The sequence below is a fragment of the Bombina bombina genome, chromosome 3 (genome assembly GCF_027579735.1).
Source record: "Bombina bombina isolate aBomBom1 chromosome 3, aBomBom1.pri, whole genome shotgun sequence".
Taxonomy (NCBI): Eukaryota; Metazoa; Chordata; class Amphibia; order Anura; family Bombinatoridae; genus Bombina; species Bombina bombina.
In genome coordinates, this window is record NC_069501.1 from 800086466 (window position 1) to 800104853 (window position 18388).

The window sequence follows — 18388 nt, forward strand, 5'->3', positions numbered from 1 at the left end:
CCATATCGCCCGCACAAGCCGGGTTTTGCAAAACCTGTAATAGCAGCGCTATAGGCAGGTTAAATACCGCCACTTTTGTGGTGGTCGTTAATTTCCCTATAGCGATCAAAACTCGTAATCTAGCTGATAGTATTCCTGGAAGTTATTATAAACCAGTCAATCAAGAATATCAAAAAAGATCTTAATATGCATAAAAATAAGTGATATCTAATTTTTTGACTCCCTATTGAAGTATTTCGCCTTATAGGATGTTATCTAATTAGAATTTGTGAGGATTGAAGAAGAGGCTTTATTTGTAAATGAGGGGAATAAAAACAAGTTCTGACTATAAGTACAATGCAATTCAAGAGTCATAAATCTTTAGATTAAGACTAGTCGGAATATTTAGATGGTACACTTCAGTGAGAAGCTGAGTACCTGCTGATATGGAGCTTCTAATGCTGCTAAGACCAGTTCACTCCATGTAAAGCTCTTATAAATCAGTATTTATCTGTTGTGTTTGAACTGAGGTTAACAACCAATTGATGATAATAAACAAATAAATGTTAATTACACATAAAGCTATTGCCTGCCAACTACACATAATTTGTTGGCAGCATGTGAGAGAAAATGTCTTTTTAGGGAGGTTGGTTGCTGGACATTTGTAGGTAGGGTCAGTGTTGAAGCCCAAACGTGAAAATATAACAATAATGACAAATGTATACTAAGCTTATCTATTAGGTGTTTACAAATCTCCCTTGACAAATATATAGAGTAAAATCAGAAAATAATTACCCGTACTGAGCTGTTTATATCAAATAAAATGGAAGCATGCTTGGCATATGGCAGAACAACAAGTATCTCTACTATGAACATCATGAATTGCCTTATGTGATAACATAAAAATACAAACAAAATAGGGCAGTAAAAAGGAGGGGATGACTTCAAAAGCAAAGGGAAGGAGGTAACCTATATCGATGGGTTTAGATTTTTAGCCCACTCCAACAGCTGGTAATCTAGGGGAGAACAGAAGCAAATGTCTCAGGGCGTCTTCTACTCCAGTTGTGGTATTCAGGTCTGTTAGTAGAGAGCTGTAGCTACAAACATTGGGGAAATCATGAAGCAGCAGTGAGTGTCTATCTGGAGAGAGGGTCCCTTGATACGTGGTGAGTACAGAACTCACAGTCTCTGACTATAGGTTAAGCCTAGTTGTCAAATCGCGCACAGCATGTAACCTATGTAGAGGGAGAGAGGCTGTGGCACCATACATTGCTGTTTTAATCTCCGGCTTCACCTTGCGGAAGGGACCGGGACCATCTCAGCTATATCTGAACAGCTGGCTGAGTGTCTTTCAAAAGCTGTGGAGTGAAAAGTACTGTGAGTTACAGGTGTATACAGTTTTTGTAGCAGATTGTGTCTTGTAAGTGCTCTGACATCCTCCCCCTCCGCAGGACCAAGTCGTGGGTCCTCATCGTCTTCATTATCTAAGATTGGTATAGGTTAATCTGCAGAAGGAGAGTCACCCTAGCTGCCTGTAGTAGGCTCCCCACCTCGCAAATGGGATATTTGGAGGCACAAGTCGGTATAGTGGCTATCCATGGAAGCCTCCAGGGCAATGATTGCCGCTTTCAGTTGCGCCTCCATTTTGCCCCAATATGATGTACTTTCCTCAATCGTCTTGTGTTTACACTTTTTTCTCCCCTTGGAGGGCTTCCCTTAAAACCTCTAGGGGTTTGCAAAATAAAGTGTATAACTAGTATTAGCAAATTAATAGATTGTAACTATTAACCCCAGTTAGGGGGGGCGGCAGGATCTGTAAAGAGAAGGCCTCTGCTAACAGTTTTAGTGGTCTTACTCAGTTCATAGGAATCATACGTATGGCAAACTTGGTGATTCTAGATCAGCAGCTTTTTAGTTCAGTTAAATCTCAATTTCCGCTCTCTAGATGTTATCATAAACCAGAGATATATGAAGGATAATCTAGTAAACCATTAAGTATTTAAAATCAATCCTAGCATCTTTAGTTCCTTATTTATTCTGTATAATTATTTATGCAAATTTTGCTAATGAGCATGGTCATATTTTTTCCAGTAAATGTTCTAAACCCTACACATACTGCAAAAGCCATAACAGTCGCTCAGAGACTTTATGGCTTTAGGAACTCAGTTCTTACCAAATATGACAATAGCCCCAGAATGCTCCTAATATTGTAACATCTCAATTTCATAGGTTTGATGGCGACATACCTAGTTTTGTATCTAAAAAACTAATAACTATTGTGCCAAGCCACCGTAAAAATATTTGCAATATAAACAAAACATGTTTCAATGAATAACTCAACTCTTGATTGTATAAGTAAGCCTCCGATATATAATAGGTCAAACAATCATTTTGACAAAGATCCATAATTAAAGGTCCCTGAATGGCACTTGTTCTAAACTTGGCATCTATGCTGTTGTCTAAATAGGAAACACCTGATAGGTGTATGACTTTTATGTGTAAAAAAGGTGATACTAATTTAATGTCATAAGTAAGTTTTTAATTATTCTGAAGAAAACAGAAGTTCCCCATAAGGTTAAAGGGATAGTAAAGTCAAAATTAAACTTTCATGATTCAGATAGCGCATGCAATTTAAACAACTTTCTAATTTACTTTATTCATCAAATTTGCTTTGTTCTCTTGTTATTCTTCGTTGAAAGCTAAACCTACGTAGACTCATATGCTAATTTCTAAGCCTTTGAAGGCTGCCTCTCATCTGAATGCATTTGACAGTTTTTCACAGCTAGAGGGCGTTAGTTCATGTGTTTCATATAGATAACACTGTGCTCAGGCATGTGAAGTTATTTAAGAGTCAGCACTAATTGCCTGAAATGCAAGTCTTTCAAAAGGTCTGCGATAAGGCCGTCAGCAAAGGCTTAGATACAAGGTAATAACAGAGGTAAACAGTATATTTCTATAACAGTGTTGGTTATGGAAAACTGGGGAATGGTAAATAAAGGGATTATCTTTCTTTTTAAACACAAAAGTGTTTGAAAAGGATATGGTATAGGACAAGTTATTGAATGGGAAAGACTTAAAGGTGTATATATATACATGTATATATATATATATATATATATATATATATATATATATATATATATATATATAAATTTATATATATATAATGTGAGTATATATTTGTATGTATATACAGTATCTTACAAAAGTGAGTACCCCCCTCACATTTTTGTAAATATTTTATTACATCTTTTCATGTGACAACACTGAAGAAACAATACTTTGCTACAATGTAAAGTAGTGAGTGTACAGCCTGTATGACAGTGTAAATGTGCTGTCCCATCAAAATAACTAAACACACAGCCATTAATGTCTAAACCGTTGGCAACAAAAGTGAGTACACCCCTAAGTGGAAATGTCCAAATTGGGCCTACAGTGTCAATATTTTGTGTGGCCACCATAATTTTCCAGCACTGCCTTAACCCTCTTGGACATGGAGTTCACCAGAGCTTAACAGGTTGCCACTGGAGTCTTCTTCTACTCCTCCATGACGACATCACCAAACTGGTGGATGTTTGAGACCTTGAGCTTCCTCACCTTCCATTTGAGGATGTTCCATAGATGCTCAATAGGGTTTAGGTCTGGAGACATGAATGGCCAGTCCATCACATTTACCCTCAGCTTCTTAAGCAAGGCAATGGTCGTCTTGGAGGTGTGTTTGGGTTCGTTATCATGTTAGAATACTGATCTGCTGCCCAGTCTCTGAAGGGAGGGGATCATGCTCTGCTTCAGTATGTCACAGTACATGTTGACATTCATGGTCCCTCAATGAACTGTAGCTCCCCATTGCCAGCAGACCTAGACCATGGCACTCCCACCACCATGCTTGACTGTAGGCAAGACACACTTGTCTTTGTACTCCTCACCTGGTTGCCACCACACACGCTTGACACCATCTGAACAAAATAAGTTTATCTTGGTCTCATCGGACCACAGGACATGGTTTCAGTAATCTATGTCCTTAGTCTGCTTGTCTTCAGCATACTGTTTGCAGGCTTTTTTGTGCATCATCTTTAGAAGAGGCTTCCTTCTGGGACGACAGCCATGCAGACCAATTTGATGTAGTGTGCGGCATATTGTCTGAGCACTGATAGGCTGACACCCCCACCCCTTTAACGTCTGCAGCAATGCTGGCAGCGCTCATACGTATATTTCCCAAAGACAACCTCTGGATATGATGCTGAGCATGTGCACTCAACTTCTTTAGGTCAACCATTGCGAGGCCTGTTCTGAATGGAACCTGTCCTGTGAAACTGCTGTATGGTCTTGCCCACCGTGCTGCAGCTCAGTTTTAGGGTCTTGGCAATCTTCGTATAGCTTAGGCCATCTTTATGTAGAGCAACAATTCTTTTTTTCAGATCCTCAGAGAGTTCTTTACCATGAGGTGCCATGTTGAACTTCCAGTGACCAGTATGAGAGAGTGTGAGAGCAATAACACCACATTTAACACACCTGCTCCCCATTCACACCTGAGACCTTGCAACGAGTCACATGACACCGGGGAGGGAAAATGGCTAATTGGGCCCAATTTGGACATTTCCACTTAGGGGTGTATTCACTTTTGTTTCCAATGGTTTAGACATTAGTGGCTGTATGTTGAGTTATTTTGAGGGGACAGCAAATTTACACTGTTATACCGGATGTACACTCACTACTTTACATTGTAGCAAAGTGTCATTTCTTCAGTGTTGTCACATAAAAAAATATAATAAAATATTTACAAAAATGTGAGGGGTGTACTCACCTATGGGATCCGCCCTGGAGGTGGCGGATCCCATAGGAATCAATGGGAGTCTGACCATAGAAAAAGATCATGTTCGCTGCTGCCCAACATCCCATTGATTCCTATGGGAGCTGTCTACACCTAACACCCTAACATGTACCCCGAGTCTAAACACCCCTAATCTGCTCCTCCTACACCGCCGCAACTAAATAAATTTATTACCCCCTAAACTGCCTCTCCCGGATCCCACCGCAAGCTACATTATACATATTAACCCCTAATCTGTCCCCCCCTACACTGCCGCAACTAAATAAAGTTATTAACCACTAAACCGCCGCTCCCGGACACCGCCGCAACTATAATAAATGTATTACCCCCTAAACCGCCGCTCCCGGACCCCGCCGCCACCTATATTAAACATATTAACCCCTAATCTGCCCCCCCTACACCGTCGCCACCTATTATACATTCATTAACCCCTATCCTGCCCCCCCTACACCGCCGCAACCTATAATAAATGTATTAACCCCTATCCTGCCCCCCCTACACCGCCGCAACCTATAATAAATTTATTAACCCGTATCCTGCCCCCCCTGCTCCGCCACAACTATAATAAAATTATTAACCCCTAAACCTAACACTCCCCTAACTTAAATATTAATTAAATAAATCTAAATATTATAACTCTTATTAACTAAATTAATCATATTTAAAACTAAATACTTACCTTTAAAATAAACCCTAAGATAGCTACAATATAAATAATAATTATATTGTAGCTATCTTAGGATTTATTTTTATTTTACAGGTAACTTTATATTTATTTTAGCTAGATAGAATAGTTATTAAATAGTTATTAACTATTTAATAACTACCTAGCTAAAAGAAATACAAAATTACCTGTAAAATAAATCCTAACCTAAGTTACAATTAAACCTAACACTACACTATCATTAAATTAATTAAATAAATTAGCTACAAATAACTACAATTAAATACAATTAAATAAACTAACTAAAGTACAAAAATAAAAAAAACTAAGTTACAAAAAATAAAAAAAACTAAGTTACAAAAAATAAAAAAACTATGTTACAAAAAATAAAAAAGTTACAAACATTTCAAAAATATTACAACAATTTTAAGATACTTACACCTAATCTAAGCCCCCTAATAAAATAACAAATCCCCCCAAAATAAAAAAAATGTCCAACCCTATTCTACATTAAAAAGGTTAACAGCTCTATTACCTTACCAGCCCTTAAAAGGGCCTTTTGCGGGGCATGCCCCAAAGAAAACAGCCCTTTTGCCTGTAAAATAAAAATACAACCCCCCCAACATTAAAACCCACCACCCACATACCCCTACACTAACCCAAACCCCCCTTAAATAAACCTAACACTACCCCCCTGAAGATCATCTTACCTTTAGCCGTCTTCAGCCAGCCGACCACCGATAGAACCGAAGAGGAGATCCGGAGCGGCAGAAGTCATCATCCAAGGGGCGCTGAAGAAGTCTTCCATCCGATTGAAGTCATCATCCAGGCGGCGTCTTCAATCTTCATCTATCCGGAGCGGAGCGGAGCCATCTTCAGACGAGCCTACACGGAGCCATCTTCTTCCACCGACGACTGAACGATGAATGACTGTTCCTTTAAGTGACATCATTCAAGATGGCGTCCCTCGAATTCCGATTGGCTGATAGGATTCTATCAGCCAATCGGAATTAAGGTAGGAAAAATCTAATTGGCTGATCCAATCAGCCAATCAGATTGAGCTCGCATTCTATTGGCTGATCGGGACAGCTAATAGAATGCAAGCTCAATCTGATTGGCTGATTGGATCAGCCAAACTGTAATGATCAGCAATTCGATTGCTGTTTCTTTAGTCTGATTATGAGTATTCTCTGGTAAATAGTTTGTATGTATCATGTGATTAAGTCTGTCTGCTAGTGAGGAGACAGAGTCTTAATCACCTGGATTAATGTAGCCCGGAATATTCACCTCAAAATTATAAGTAGTAAGATCAGGTTAATTATATCTGGGTCCAGAGATAAGTTTGTACTATGTAAACTTTTAGATAATAAGTAGCAGTTTATATAGGTTTGTGACAGATAAGGGAGGTCCCCTTTAAGGTAATACTGTGCCTTTAAATAATACACCTTGCGGTAAAGATAAGTTCACAGTGTGGAGTATAATGTTTCAGCTTGCTGGCCCTTTAAATAATACACCTTGTGGTAAAGATAAGTTCACAGTGTTAAGTTTACTGTTTCAGCTTGCTGGGCCTTTAAATAATACACCTTGCAGTAAAGATTTGTAAACAGTGTTAAGAATACTGTATCAGCTTGCTGCGCTGTTAAACATTACACCATACGGTAAAGATAAGTTCACAGTCTTAACGGCAATGCTAACACTTGTATACGGAACCTGGCTCTAGCAGCTGTGTGCGTGCAGCTTCTCTGATCCTCTCTGCAGATTGCGGCCTGCGTCTGTTAAGCTGGAAGTTGTTAGAGCGGCGTGCGTGCTGCAGTTGCAACAGGTGACTTCTGCTTTAGATGAGAAGTAGCTTCAGTTGAAGGAGACAGAGCTAATCACAGAACAAGTGATACTCTGTTTTAGACAAGTAACAAGAAAGGCTGGAGAGTGAGTGGGTATCAACCTTCAATAAAACAGCAAAGGTGTATGGGAAATGGAAAGCTTTTAAAGGAAAAGAGAGCCAGATAAATGATTCTTAAGGTGGTATGTGAGATGTAGTAACATAAGTTAAGGTGGAACTGAGGAGTTCATGACACAAACGGATTGAACTTCAATATGATTGGCTGATTGGATCCTATCAGCCAATCGGAATTCGAGGGACGCCATCTTGGATGACGTCACTTAAAGGAACCGTCATTCGTCGTTCAGTCGTCGGTGGAAGAAGATGGCTCCACTTAGGCTCGTCTGAAGATGGCTCCGCTCCTCTCCGGATGGATGAAGATTGAAGACGCCGCCTGGATGATGACTTCAATCGGATGGAAGACTTCTTCAGCGCCCCTTGGATGATGACTTCTGCCGTTTCGGATCTCCTCTTCGGTTCTATCGGTGGTCGGCTGGCTGAAGACAGCTAAAGGTAGGATGATCTTCAGGGGGGTAGTGTTAGGTTTATTTAAGGGGGGTTTGGGTTAGCGTAGGGGTGTGTGGGTGGTGGGTTTTAATGTTGGGGGGTTGTATTTTTATTTTACAGGCAAAAGAGCTGTTTTCTTTGGGGCATGCCCCACAAAAGGCCCTTTTAAGGGCTGGTAAGGTAATTGAGCTGTTAACTTTTTAATGTAGAATAGGGTAGGGCATTTTTTTTATTTGGGGGATTTGTTATTTTATTAGGGGGCTTAGATTAGGTGTAAGTAGCTTAAAATTGTTGTAATATTTTTGAAATATTTGTAACTTTTTTTTTTTTTTTTTTGTAACTTAGCTTTTTTATTTTTTGTACTTTAGTTTATTTAATTGTATTTAATTGTAGTTATTTGTAGGTAATTCATTTAATTAATTTAATGATAGTGTAGTGTTAGGTTTAATTGTAACTTAGGTTAGGATTTATTTTACAGGTAATTTTGTATATTTTGTATTTATTTTAGCTAGGTAGTTATTAAATAGTTAATAACTATTTAATAACTATTCTAACTAGCTAAAATAAATACAAAGTTACCTGTAAAATAAATATAAATCCTAAAATAGCTACAATGTAATTATTAAGCTATCTTAGGGTTTATTTTACAGGTAAGTATTTAGTTTTAAATAGAAATAATTTAAGTATAGTGTAGTGTTAGGTGTAATTGTAACTTAGGTTAGTTTTTATTTTACAGGTTAATTTCTCTTTATTTTAACTAGGTAGCTATTAAATAGTTAATAACTATTTTATAGCTATTGTACCTAGTTAAAATAAATTGAAATTTGCCTGTAAAATAAAAATAAATCCTAAGATAGCTACTATATAATTATTATTTATATTGTAGCTATATTAGGGTTTATTTTAAAGGTAAGTATTTAGTTTTAAATAGGAATAATTAATTTAATAAGAGTTAAATTTATTTAGATGTATTTAATTAATATTTAAGTTAGGGGGTGTTTATTATAGTGGCGGCGGTGTAGGGTGGGCAGGATAGGGGTTAATAAATGTATTATAGGTTGCGGTAAAGGGGGGGCAGGATAGGGGTTAATAAATTTATTATAGGTGGCGGTGGTATAGGGGGGCAGTATAGGGGTTACTAGGTATTATGTAGGTGGCGGTGGGCTCTGGGAGCGGCGGTTTAGGAGTTAATACATTTATTATAGTTGCGGCGGTGTCCGGGAGCGGCGGTTTAGGGGTTAATAAATGTATTTAGTTGCGGGGGGCTCCGGGGGCGCTGGTATAGGGGGTAGAACAGTGTAGTTAGTGTGGGTGATTAGTGACAGCTTGTCGATAAAGCTGTAGAAAAGCCGAAGAGCAGCAAGATCAGATGAGTGATAACTTTCACAGTCCACTGCTCATCGCCCCGTACTTGGTGCGCATATTCAGGTCCATGGCGGCGATGGTAGGCGAGCTTAGGCAGGCGTATTGGGGCCGGCGAAGGCAGGTAAGTAGACACGTTGATAACTAGAGGCCATAGGGTACAATAAAATACAAAAACAATAATAATATACAATATATGCAAACATTTAACATAGAACAGGTAGAAAATATGTAATCAACCATGACAGGTGCATTCTGTTTTGAGATATGTAGAGAGGGATCTCTTAAATGATATTAGGCTTGGGGAAGGTTTGAAAGTGTGCGGGAGGTCGTTACATAATTGTGGTGCTCTATAGGAAAAGGAGGATTGAGCTGCTTTCCTTTTGTATGAGGCAAGCTAAATAATGTGCTGGTACTGGATCGGAGGTTATAGGAGGTGGGAATAGCCGGGAGAGCATTCTGCTCAGGTAGGATGGGAGCTTCCCAGAAAAGCTCTTAAACACAAGGCAGGAAAGATGGAGGGTGCACTGGATTCCAATTACAGCCAGTTTAATTCTTTTAGCATGTCACAATGGTGGGTCCTGTAGTTACATGGTAGCACAAAGCGGCAGAACGAGTTATACAATGTATTGAGTTTATCAAGGTGAGTTTGTGGTGCAGGTGCGTATACTACATCCCCATAATCCATGATTGGCATCAGCATTTGCTGTACAATCTTTTCCTTTACTTTAGGGCTGAGGCAGGATTTGTTTCTGTACAGGGCACCTAGTTTTGGATAAAGTTTAGATGCAAGTTTTTCTATGTGGAGGCCAAAAGATAGATAGGGGTCTAACAAGAGTGGACTGTGGTCAGTGTGACATTTGATTTTGTTTTGATGCATAGATGGAAATTTTGTAGTTTGTGTAATTTAGGTCCCGTTCCAAAGATCATTGTGACAGTTTTGTCAGTGTTTAGGAAGAGTTTGTTTTTGGAGATCCACTTTTCTACCTCTGTGAACTGGTCTTGGAGCACTGCTTCAAGCTGCGGCAGATCATAATTGTTTGCATAGATTACCTTGTCATCTGCGTGCATGTGTACAGTTGAGGATTTGCAGACATTAGGCAGATCATTTATAAATAATGTGAATAGTAGGGGGCCGAGAATGGAACCTTGGGGAACACCACACGTGACTGGGAGAGGGAGGAAGTCGCTGTCAGAAATGGAGACATATTGTGATCGATCCGATACAAATGATCGAACCAGGTTAGCGGACGATCAGCAATACCTGAGTTTTTTAGTCTAGTCCAATATGCAAAAGCACCAAGGTAATTCCCACTTCTGGGGTTGCAAAAAATTGTTTGCAGGTGTGCAAGCTAACAGACCTGCACCACGGTCTGAAAAAAAATCAAATATAAAATAATATAGCAGCACCACCAATTAGTATTAAAGTTTTTACTTTATTGTGCCAACTAAAGCAGATAACGTTTTGGAACTAGTGTCCTTAATCATGATTAACGTTGTCTGTTTTAGTTGGCACAATAAAGTGAAATTTTTAATAGTAATTGGTGGTGCTGCTATATTATTTTATATTGAGTTTTTTAGTTTGAGCAGTAGTATGTCATGGTCTACTATGTCAAAGGCATTTGCAAAATCAAGGAAAATAGCTCCAGTTAGGTCTCCTTGTTCCATGCCAGTTTGGAGGTCGTTGCAAACTTTTAGGAGGGCAGTTGTAGTGGAGTGATTCGGGCGAAAACCTGATTGATCAGGGGTCAGATAGATAGATTGTTGGTAATACTCACATAATTGCGTATGGACTCATTTTTCTAAGATTGTTGACAATACTGGGAGCAATGATATTGGGTGTTAGTTAGAAACCAAGGTTATCTCCCCACTTTTGTGGATAGGCACGACTCTTGCAGTCTTCCAAAGTTTGGGTTTTTATCCAGACACCAAGGATTCATTAATTAGGGTTGTGACAGGTTTAGCAATCTTAATGACATTGATGGGTACAGGTCTAAAATTGAATTTCTCTATATTGGGTCTTTGCTGATTTAGTGGGGCCTGATCCACATTTGTAGTTTCTGGATGCGTGTCATTTATTAGTTTGTCAATCAGGGTGGTGGAGCATCTGACAAAATAATTATTAAAGGCATTTGCTACTTCTAAGGGGCGCTTCAGGGTTTGGTTTTCCACATTGACAGTGGAGGGTTGGGAATAGATTGGTGGAGTTTGTAAGTTATTTATGACTTTCTAGGGTTTGATATGTTATTGTTCAGATTTTCACAGAAATATTGGGCCTTGGCCAATTTTGTTTGTTTAGTGCATATATTTCGTCATTGTCTATAAACACAGTGATAGTTCATAGAGCCAGTATGCTTGAACTTTGACCACAATGAATCCAGAAATTGGTACATTTGAATGAGGTCAGCTGTGATCCAATTCAAATGTGCTCCTTTTACTCTCACCTTACACAGCAGGGCATGTAAATTCCAAACTTGTAGGAGTTCGGACTGAAAGAATTCAACTGCAGAGTCTAAATCTGGGATAAGGTTTAATCTGTGCCAGGGGAGGTTCTTGATGTCATTTAGAAATGATTGAAGATTACATTTTTAAAGGACCTGGTGATTTTAACCTTGGGAGAGGAATTAGTTGCCTTTTTTTGCGCACGCAGTACACTAAGCAGTGGTCACTGAAATTGTTAGGGAGAACACCTGCCTCCTAGATTCAGTCAGGAGAAGTGGAGATAATCCAATCAAGCAGGGTGTGATTATGGCTTATGATGTTTATGCGAGTTGGGGAGGAGATTAATTGTGTTAGCTGCAAAGTCTTAAACAGTGAGCAACAACTATTATTTTTAGGATTCAGCCAATCAATATTAAAATCTCCAAAAAACAAAATTTCACTTTTTGGGTTTTGAGCTATGGTTTCACTAAGGAGATGTGCTATGTCCGAAATGGAATGCACAGGGGAGCTAGGTGTGCAGTAGATTCCTGCAAAAATGATTGATTTACTGCACGGGATCTCAGTTGTGCCAGAAAATAAATCAAAGGTGGCAGGAGAGCTGGATATTTCTAAGGGGGTGTACTTTGTTGAATTGTCAACATAAATTACAATGCCGTCTCCTCTCTTTGCTCTGTCATTTCTATGGCATGAATACCCATGTATTGCAATAGCAGAGTCAGGTGTTTTTGCGGTTAGCCACAATCTCAGAGATCACAATAATTTTGGGCTTGTATTGTAAACACCAAGCTTGCAGTGCATCAATTTTTGGTAGTAAGCTGCGAATATTACAGTACAAAAAGGAGAGGCTTTTTTTAGCTGGAAGGCTAGGAATGGAATTTGGTGGGGGGACAGGGTTAGACTCTACATCATTTGCAAGGGCAAGTAACATAAGGAATAGGAATTTGGACATAGTTTTTGATTGGCCATATGGTGAATGGGAAAAGTTAAGGAATGGGGCGGGGGTATGTATGGACATTTGAGCTAAGGGTCGTTCAGGCAAAAAACACAGGGATAGCTCACAATTACAGAGATAAGACAAGGGTATCCAGGATGGGGAATAAAATCATGTAGGTCCTCCTAAACTGGTTAAACTAACTTTTAACATAATGGACAGACATAATGCTGATAAAATATGCATTTAAAATAAAAAAAATAATAGCCAATACATATTACAACACACACTTTAGAAATAACAGGGTAGGAAGAATATAATGCGATTTCTATCTTCCAGAGGCTACCTGTTTGCAGATCAGTGGGACAGCTGAATATGCAGGTCTGTGAATTTCTTGCAAGACTGGGGCAGATATACTTTAAAATCAGGCTGTTTGCAGATCAGTTGGAGAGCTGAATATGCAGGTCTGTGAATTTCTTGCAAGACTAGGCAGATATACTTTAAAATCAAGCTGTTTGCAGATCTGTGGGACAGCTTAATATGCAGGTCTGTGAATTTCTTGCAAGACTGGAGCAGATATACTTTTATACATACACACATACAAATATAGACACACATACATACTGTATATATATATATATATATATATATATATATATGTATATATATATATATATAGATATATATAGATAGATATATAGATAGATACTGGATATATAATCCAGAAATAATCACCCGGTTCATCAATTCAGATGTCACCACTTTATTTACAATAAAGTGGTGACATCTGAATTGACAAACTGGGTGTAAGGTGATTATTTCTGGATTGTGTTTGGGAGACTAAGCACATGTGTATATATATATATATATATATATATATATATTTATATATATATATAAAACAAACAAAGCTTGATAGTAGGACTGCCCTCAAATAGTCATCCATCCGGGTGCTAGCTGTATCAATATAGTAATCCAAGGAAAGCACCCACAGGATTTACAGCATTTTTCATTAATGTTATATTATAAAAACAATATTTTTCCACTAGAAGCATATAGATATTGAAGGATACGTAAAAGACAGACATTTCAGGTCTATCTTGTATGTCTTTCTGCATCTGTGCAAAAACACAGTAACATCATTTTGCATTGTTTGCTGTTATATATCTGCACTTTTATACATCTAAACAATGGTATTTATCAAGCTAAAGCATTATCCATAGATGAATGGCATCCTTTTTTATTTATAATATTTCTAATAGCTGCCCTCCAGCCCTCAAATCAAAAATGGTCCTTGTGAGAAAAGGTTAGACATTTCTATTTTAACTATTGATTGCACCATTTAACTCCAAAACAACTTCTATAAACGTTTAAGTTGAATCCATTAAATAAAGTGGGTTTACTTTCAGCTTCTACTTATGAATATGTGTCTAAGGAGAAGGTATAGTGACTCCCATTACCTCTGTGTATAGAGGCACAGCTGCCAGATGTGTAAGCATTAGATGGAAAGAAAGGTTTAATCCATGCAAGACACGTGCTGATCGCCTCTTAAAAGCTTGCTGGTCTAGTATCCTTGTGCTTCTCTAGGCTGATCTGATTGTGCAGGGACAGCCTGTAGGGTGGGGAAGAGGGGTGCAGGCATCACATGGCAGTTAAACCCTGCCATAGTGTATTAATGCACATGAGATCAACAAGCACTGTCTCTGTACGTGGTATGCCAAGAATCTGATCTTCAGGCAAATGGCTGCAAAGCTAGAGACAGAAGTCTTGCAGACATGAACCAAGAGATCAGTAGTTATATATAGGTAAAACGCAGACCTGTAACCTCCATTGCCCACAAGAAAACCCCTGATGACCTCTGAGGCTTTGCTTACTAATTCCATAACACCTTTTAAAAGCGCAAAACAGATTGTCAGTGTGTGCCTATCTTTGGGATAACAGCTCAATTAGATACTGTGTCTGTCTCTCATTCACAAAACAGCTTTAGACTCCAAACGCTTTATACGCTTTTCTCCCTTTTAAGGTGGATTTAGGCAGTTGATTACATAAGCTAAAGTAAATAAAAGTAATTTTCAAATAAATTTCATATTTTAAAAAATATATATAGAAAATGTGACACTACACTTCATTTAATTAGAGTTTTTGTTTGCATTTATGCAATATTTATTAACTTTTACTTAATTAAAAAAGGATCTTGCCAGCAATACATTTCACATAAAACAATAATTAATTATCGCACATCTAAGTGTGGCTCATATTTTCACATTTTAATCATAAAAACATAAAAACTTTTGTTACTTTTTACATTGTTCATAAAATAACAAAATATAAGATTTTAAATGTATTTAGCATTAAATGTATAAATTAAATTAACATCATAGATTAATGTGACACATTATTTGTACTTTCTTTTTGAAATCACATTACAGATAAGCATGCTCACAATATAGAAATGAATATTATTTATATATGTGTGTGTGCATAGTTTATGATTTTGGTGTTAAAAATATTTATTTATGTGACAGTATTCTAGCTCTTTCATTTGCATTTCATATCAGTTCATTTTAAAACATATATTTCAAAGTTGTGTGGTCTCAAGACACATTTATAAATAAAATACACATATACACACACACATATATATATATATATATATATATATATATATATATATATATATATATATATATACACATACAGTCTGAGGAAGGGAAGCAAGCCCACAAAACTTCACATATTAAATTGTGTTTTTACTTTGAAATCCATAGAGTGAGGAAATTTTTTGTTACATTAACCCTTGGATGTACCGAACCCTGGTTGTTGCAACTATTATGAAGTGAGAGTGGACTCATTTATATATATATATATATATATATATATATATATATATATATATATATATATACTGTATATATATATATATATATATATATATATATATACACAATATATACAGTATATATATATATATATATATATATATATATATATATATATATATAGCCGTAAAGGTTGTATAACCTGTAAATAGGGAGCTGCCATTTTGGAGAAAGTGGTTAATTAGTTTTGGCAGTTGGCCAAAAAGCAGGTTTAGTTTACTCTAACGTATCAGGAAATAAGCTCTTCCTTTCCATTTAGTTAGAATACGTTATTCTGAAATGTATTTTATCAGTGGTGGACCAGGGCATTTGGTCATATTGACATCTTTGACTTATATTAATAAGGCTATAAATACTGGTGGTTAGAGTTTTGTTGGGTGCAATACCAGCCTGAAATAATTATTTCAGAAGGTGGGGCAGGTCAAACACCAGTTGTTTGGTACTTTTCATTATGTTACAAATAAGTTGTGACCATCTAGTCTTTTGTGTACTGTGTGTTTATTAAAGTTGTTTGGGTTTAATGTTTGTTTTTTGTTTGTGTATGAATTGCATCAACTAGCAGGGAGCGTCAGGGCTTTTAAATTTGATTTCCCTTAATACATAATTTTCATTTTGATATTTGTATACTCTTTCAATGTAAATCTTCTGCTAATCACTGAACAACATTTTCTAATTTAGCTATGCAGTATAGAAGGTTTGTAGCTTGATATCTAGTTTGCTTTCCCTCAAAAATATTTTGATTTACATCAGATCAGTAATAGGCTGAACAGGAACTGAGCAATTCCACCTTAAGAATGACTGTGGGTGGCATGGGTGGAGTTTAGCAGATGATGTGACAGCTGATGGGGATATTGAATCATAGTATATTATTTATACCAACATATACCATCTAATTCAATACAAATATTAATTACATTCTTGCAGAGAACAAAATCAAATCATAGGGTCATAAAAACTATAGCCCTTTAACATTGTCCCACTTTACAGTGAACACAATAACATGCATTGAATTACTTTCAGTTATAAAACAAGTAATAGATTTATAAATAAAACAGGTCAGCTTACCAGTTCACAAGCATTGCTGCATTGTTCTCAGCAATAAACGGCAATTCACATCTTGCTTTTAACACAAACAAAGAAAACATGCAAAAAACATATTCTGACATCTTCTCAAAACTTCCGGGTTTGGATTTATGCAGTGCTGACTGAAGATGAAAATACAAATGCAGACTCCACAGTAAACTGTGCTCTTCCTCACTGAATGTGCTTCACACAATTCCAATAGTAAATGTATTTTCAGTTTTTCTTTCTTTTTTTTTTTTTAACACTGAGGGATTTTCAACTTCAGGCCCATATACATCTGGGTAGGAAGGATTCTGATTGCAGGATGGATCACAAAGCGCAGGACACAGATTGTAACCAGGGATTAGTAAAATACAAAAATCCGATTTTACACAGGGAAAGCATCAGTCATCAATGGATTTTCTGAACCTAATCATGCTCACAGCCGGCCAGTAATCACTTTTATACATTCAGGAGTCTCAATTACTTCTTGCAAATGCCCAGTACTCTATAAGATCATTTGCTTTCCTGAAATTATATTTACTGTACACATGTTTGTTTATGAAGAAAAAAAAAAAAATTATATATATATATATATATATAATATATAGTTGTCTTTTATGAAAATAATTATATGTGTTTTTTTTAATTTCTCCTAATTGAATTTACTTTTTTCTATAGGTGAATATACTGTGATGACAGCACACTTTCATTTAAAAAGAAAAATTGGATACTTTGTTATCCAAACATACCTTCCATGTATAATGACTGTCATCTTATCTCAAGTATCATTTTGGTTAAACAGAGAATCAGTCCCTGCACGTACAGTTTTTGGTAAGTATCTACGGGGGGATTTTAAACTATAGTTTAAAAAATAATATTTTCAAAGTCTGTGTTTATGAGATTTGTAATAAAAATTATAGTTATTAAAAAATTGTATATATATATATTGTCTAAGATTAAGGCTGGGCGAAAGATTAAACGCGTAAGACTGATAACCCGCCTGCAGTCTTCATCATTTTTTGTGCATTGTGCCTTTCTGTTTTCACGCTGTCACTTACCATTAAAATTGTGGATTTTGAGCAAGCCCTTTTTTCTGAATTTCATATATATATATATATATATATATATATATATATATATATATATATATATTTATTTATTTAAATAAATATATATTTATATAAATACTATAAGCACACTCTCATCAGCAGGAATCAGGGTGCAGAAGTAATCAAATATTTATCCAAAAAATCGCACTCTCTGGTTTTAAGCACAGCTAAGGTTTATTCAGTGACGTTTCGAGGTTTACACCCCTTAATCAGCTCTTAGGATATATATATATATATATATATATATATATATATATATATATATATATAAACATATAAAAATAAAATTGCAGTTTAGTTTGCAACAAATAAAATACTGATAACTACTTATTAAGATTTCTCTACATTTCATTACATATTGTATATTGTTTCTTATCAAGTACTGTGATGTATTTAATTTAATTTCTATATATTATTTTTCTTTTGGCACTTTTATGTAAATTGGAAGATAACAGACAAATGGTTTTGCAACTCACAGTAGAAACTGTCAATCTAAAAAAAAAAGTAATTTTTGTATCATAATTAATTTCTGAAGGCTAAATGTTGTGATATAGTTAAGCGCTGAATCCGTTGTTTGGATATAGACCACAATGATAATTGATGTACTTGAGTTTATTTATAACTCCGCTGTTTGCAGATTAGAACCCATGCTAAACTGATGCCTACTTATATTTGAGGCCAGAATTCTGATTGCTAGGGTAATAGGTTCACTTCATGCATATGCAATTCAAACACACTGA

At 36.5% G+C, this 18388-nt stretch overlaps 1 protein-coding gene across 1 annotated transcript in view; it reads left to right on the top strand.

Annotated features, from left to right (window-relative positions):
* Positions 1–18388, top strand: part of GABRA5 (gamma-aminobutyric acid type A receptor subunit alpha5) — a 459391-nt gene that overhangs the window by 309278 nt on the left and 131725 nt on the right. The window contains exon 7 of the mRNA XM_053705461.1: positions 17218–17370. Within this exon, the coding sequence (XP_053561436.1) occupies positions 17218–17370 (153 nt within the window). The remainder of the gene's footprint in view (positions 1–17217; positions 17371–18388) is intronic.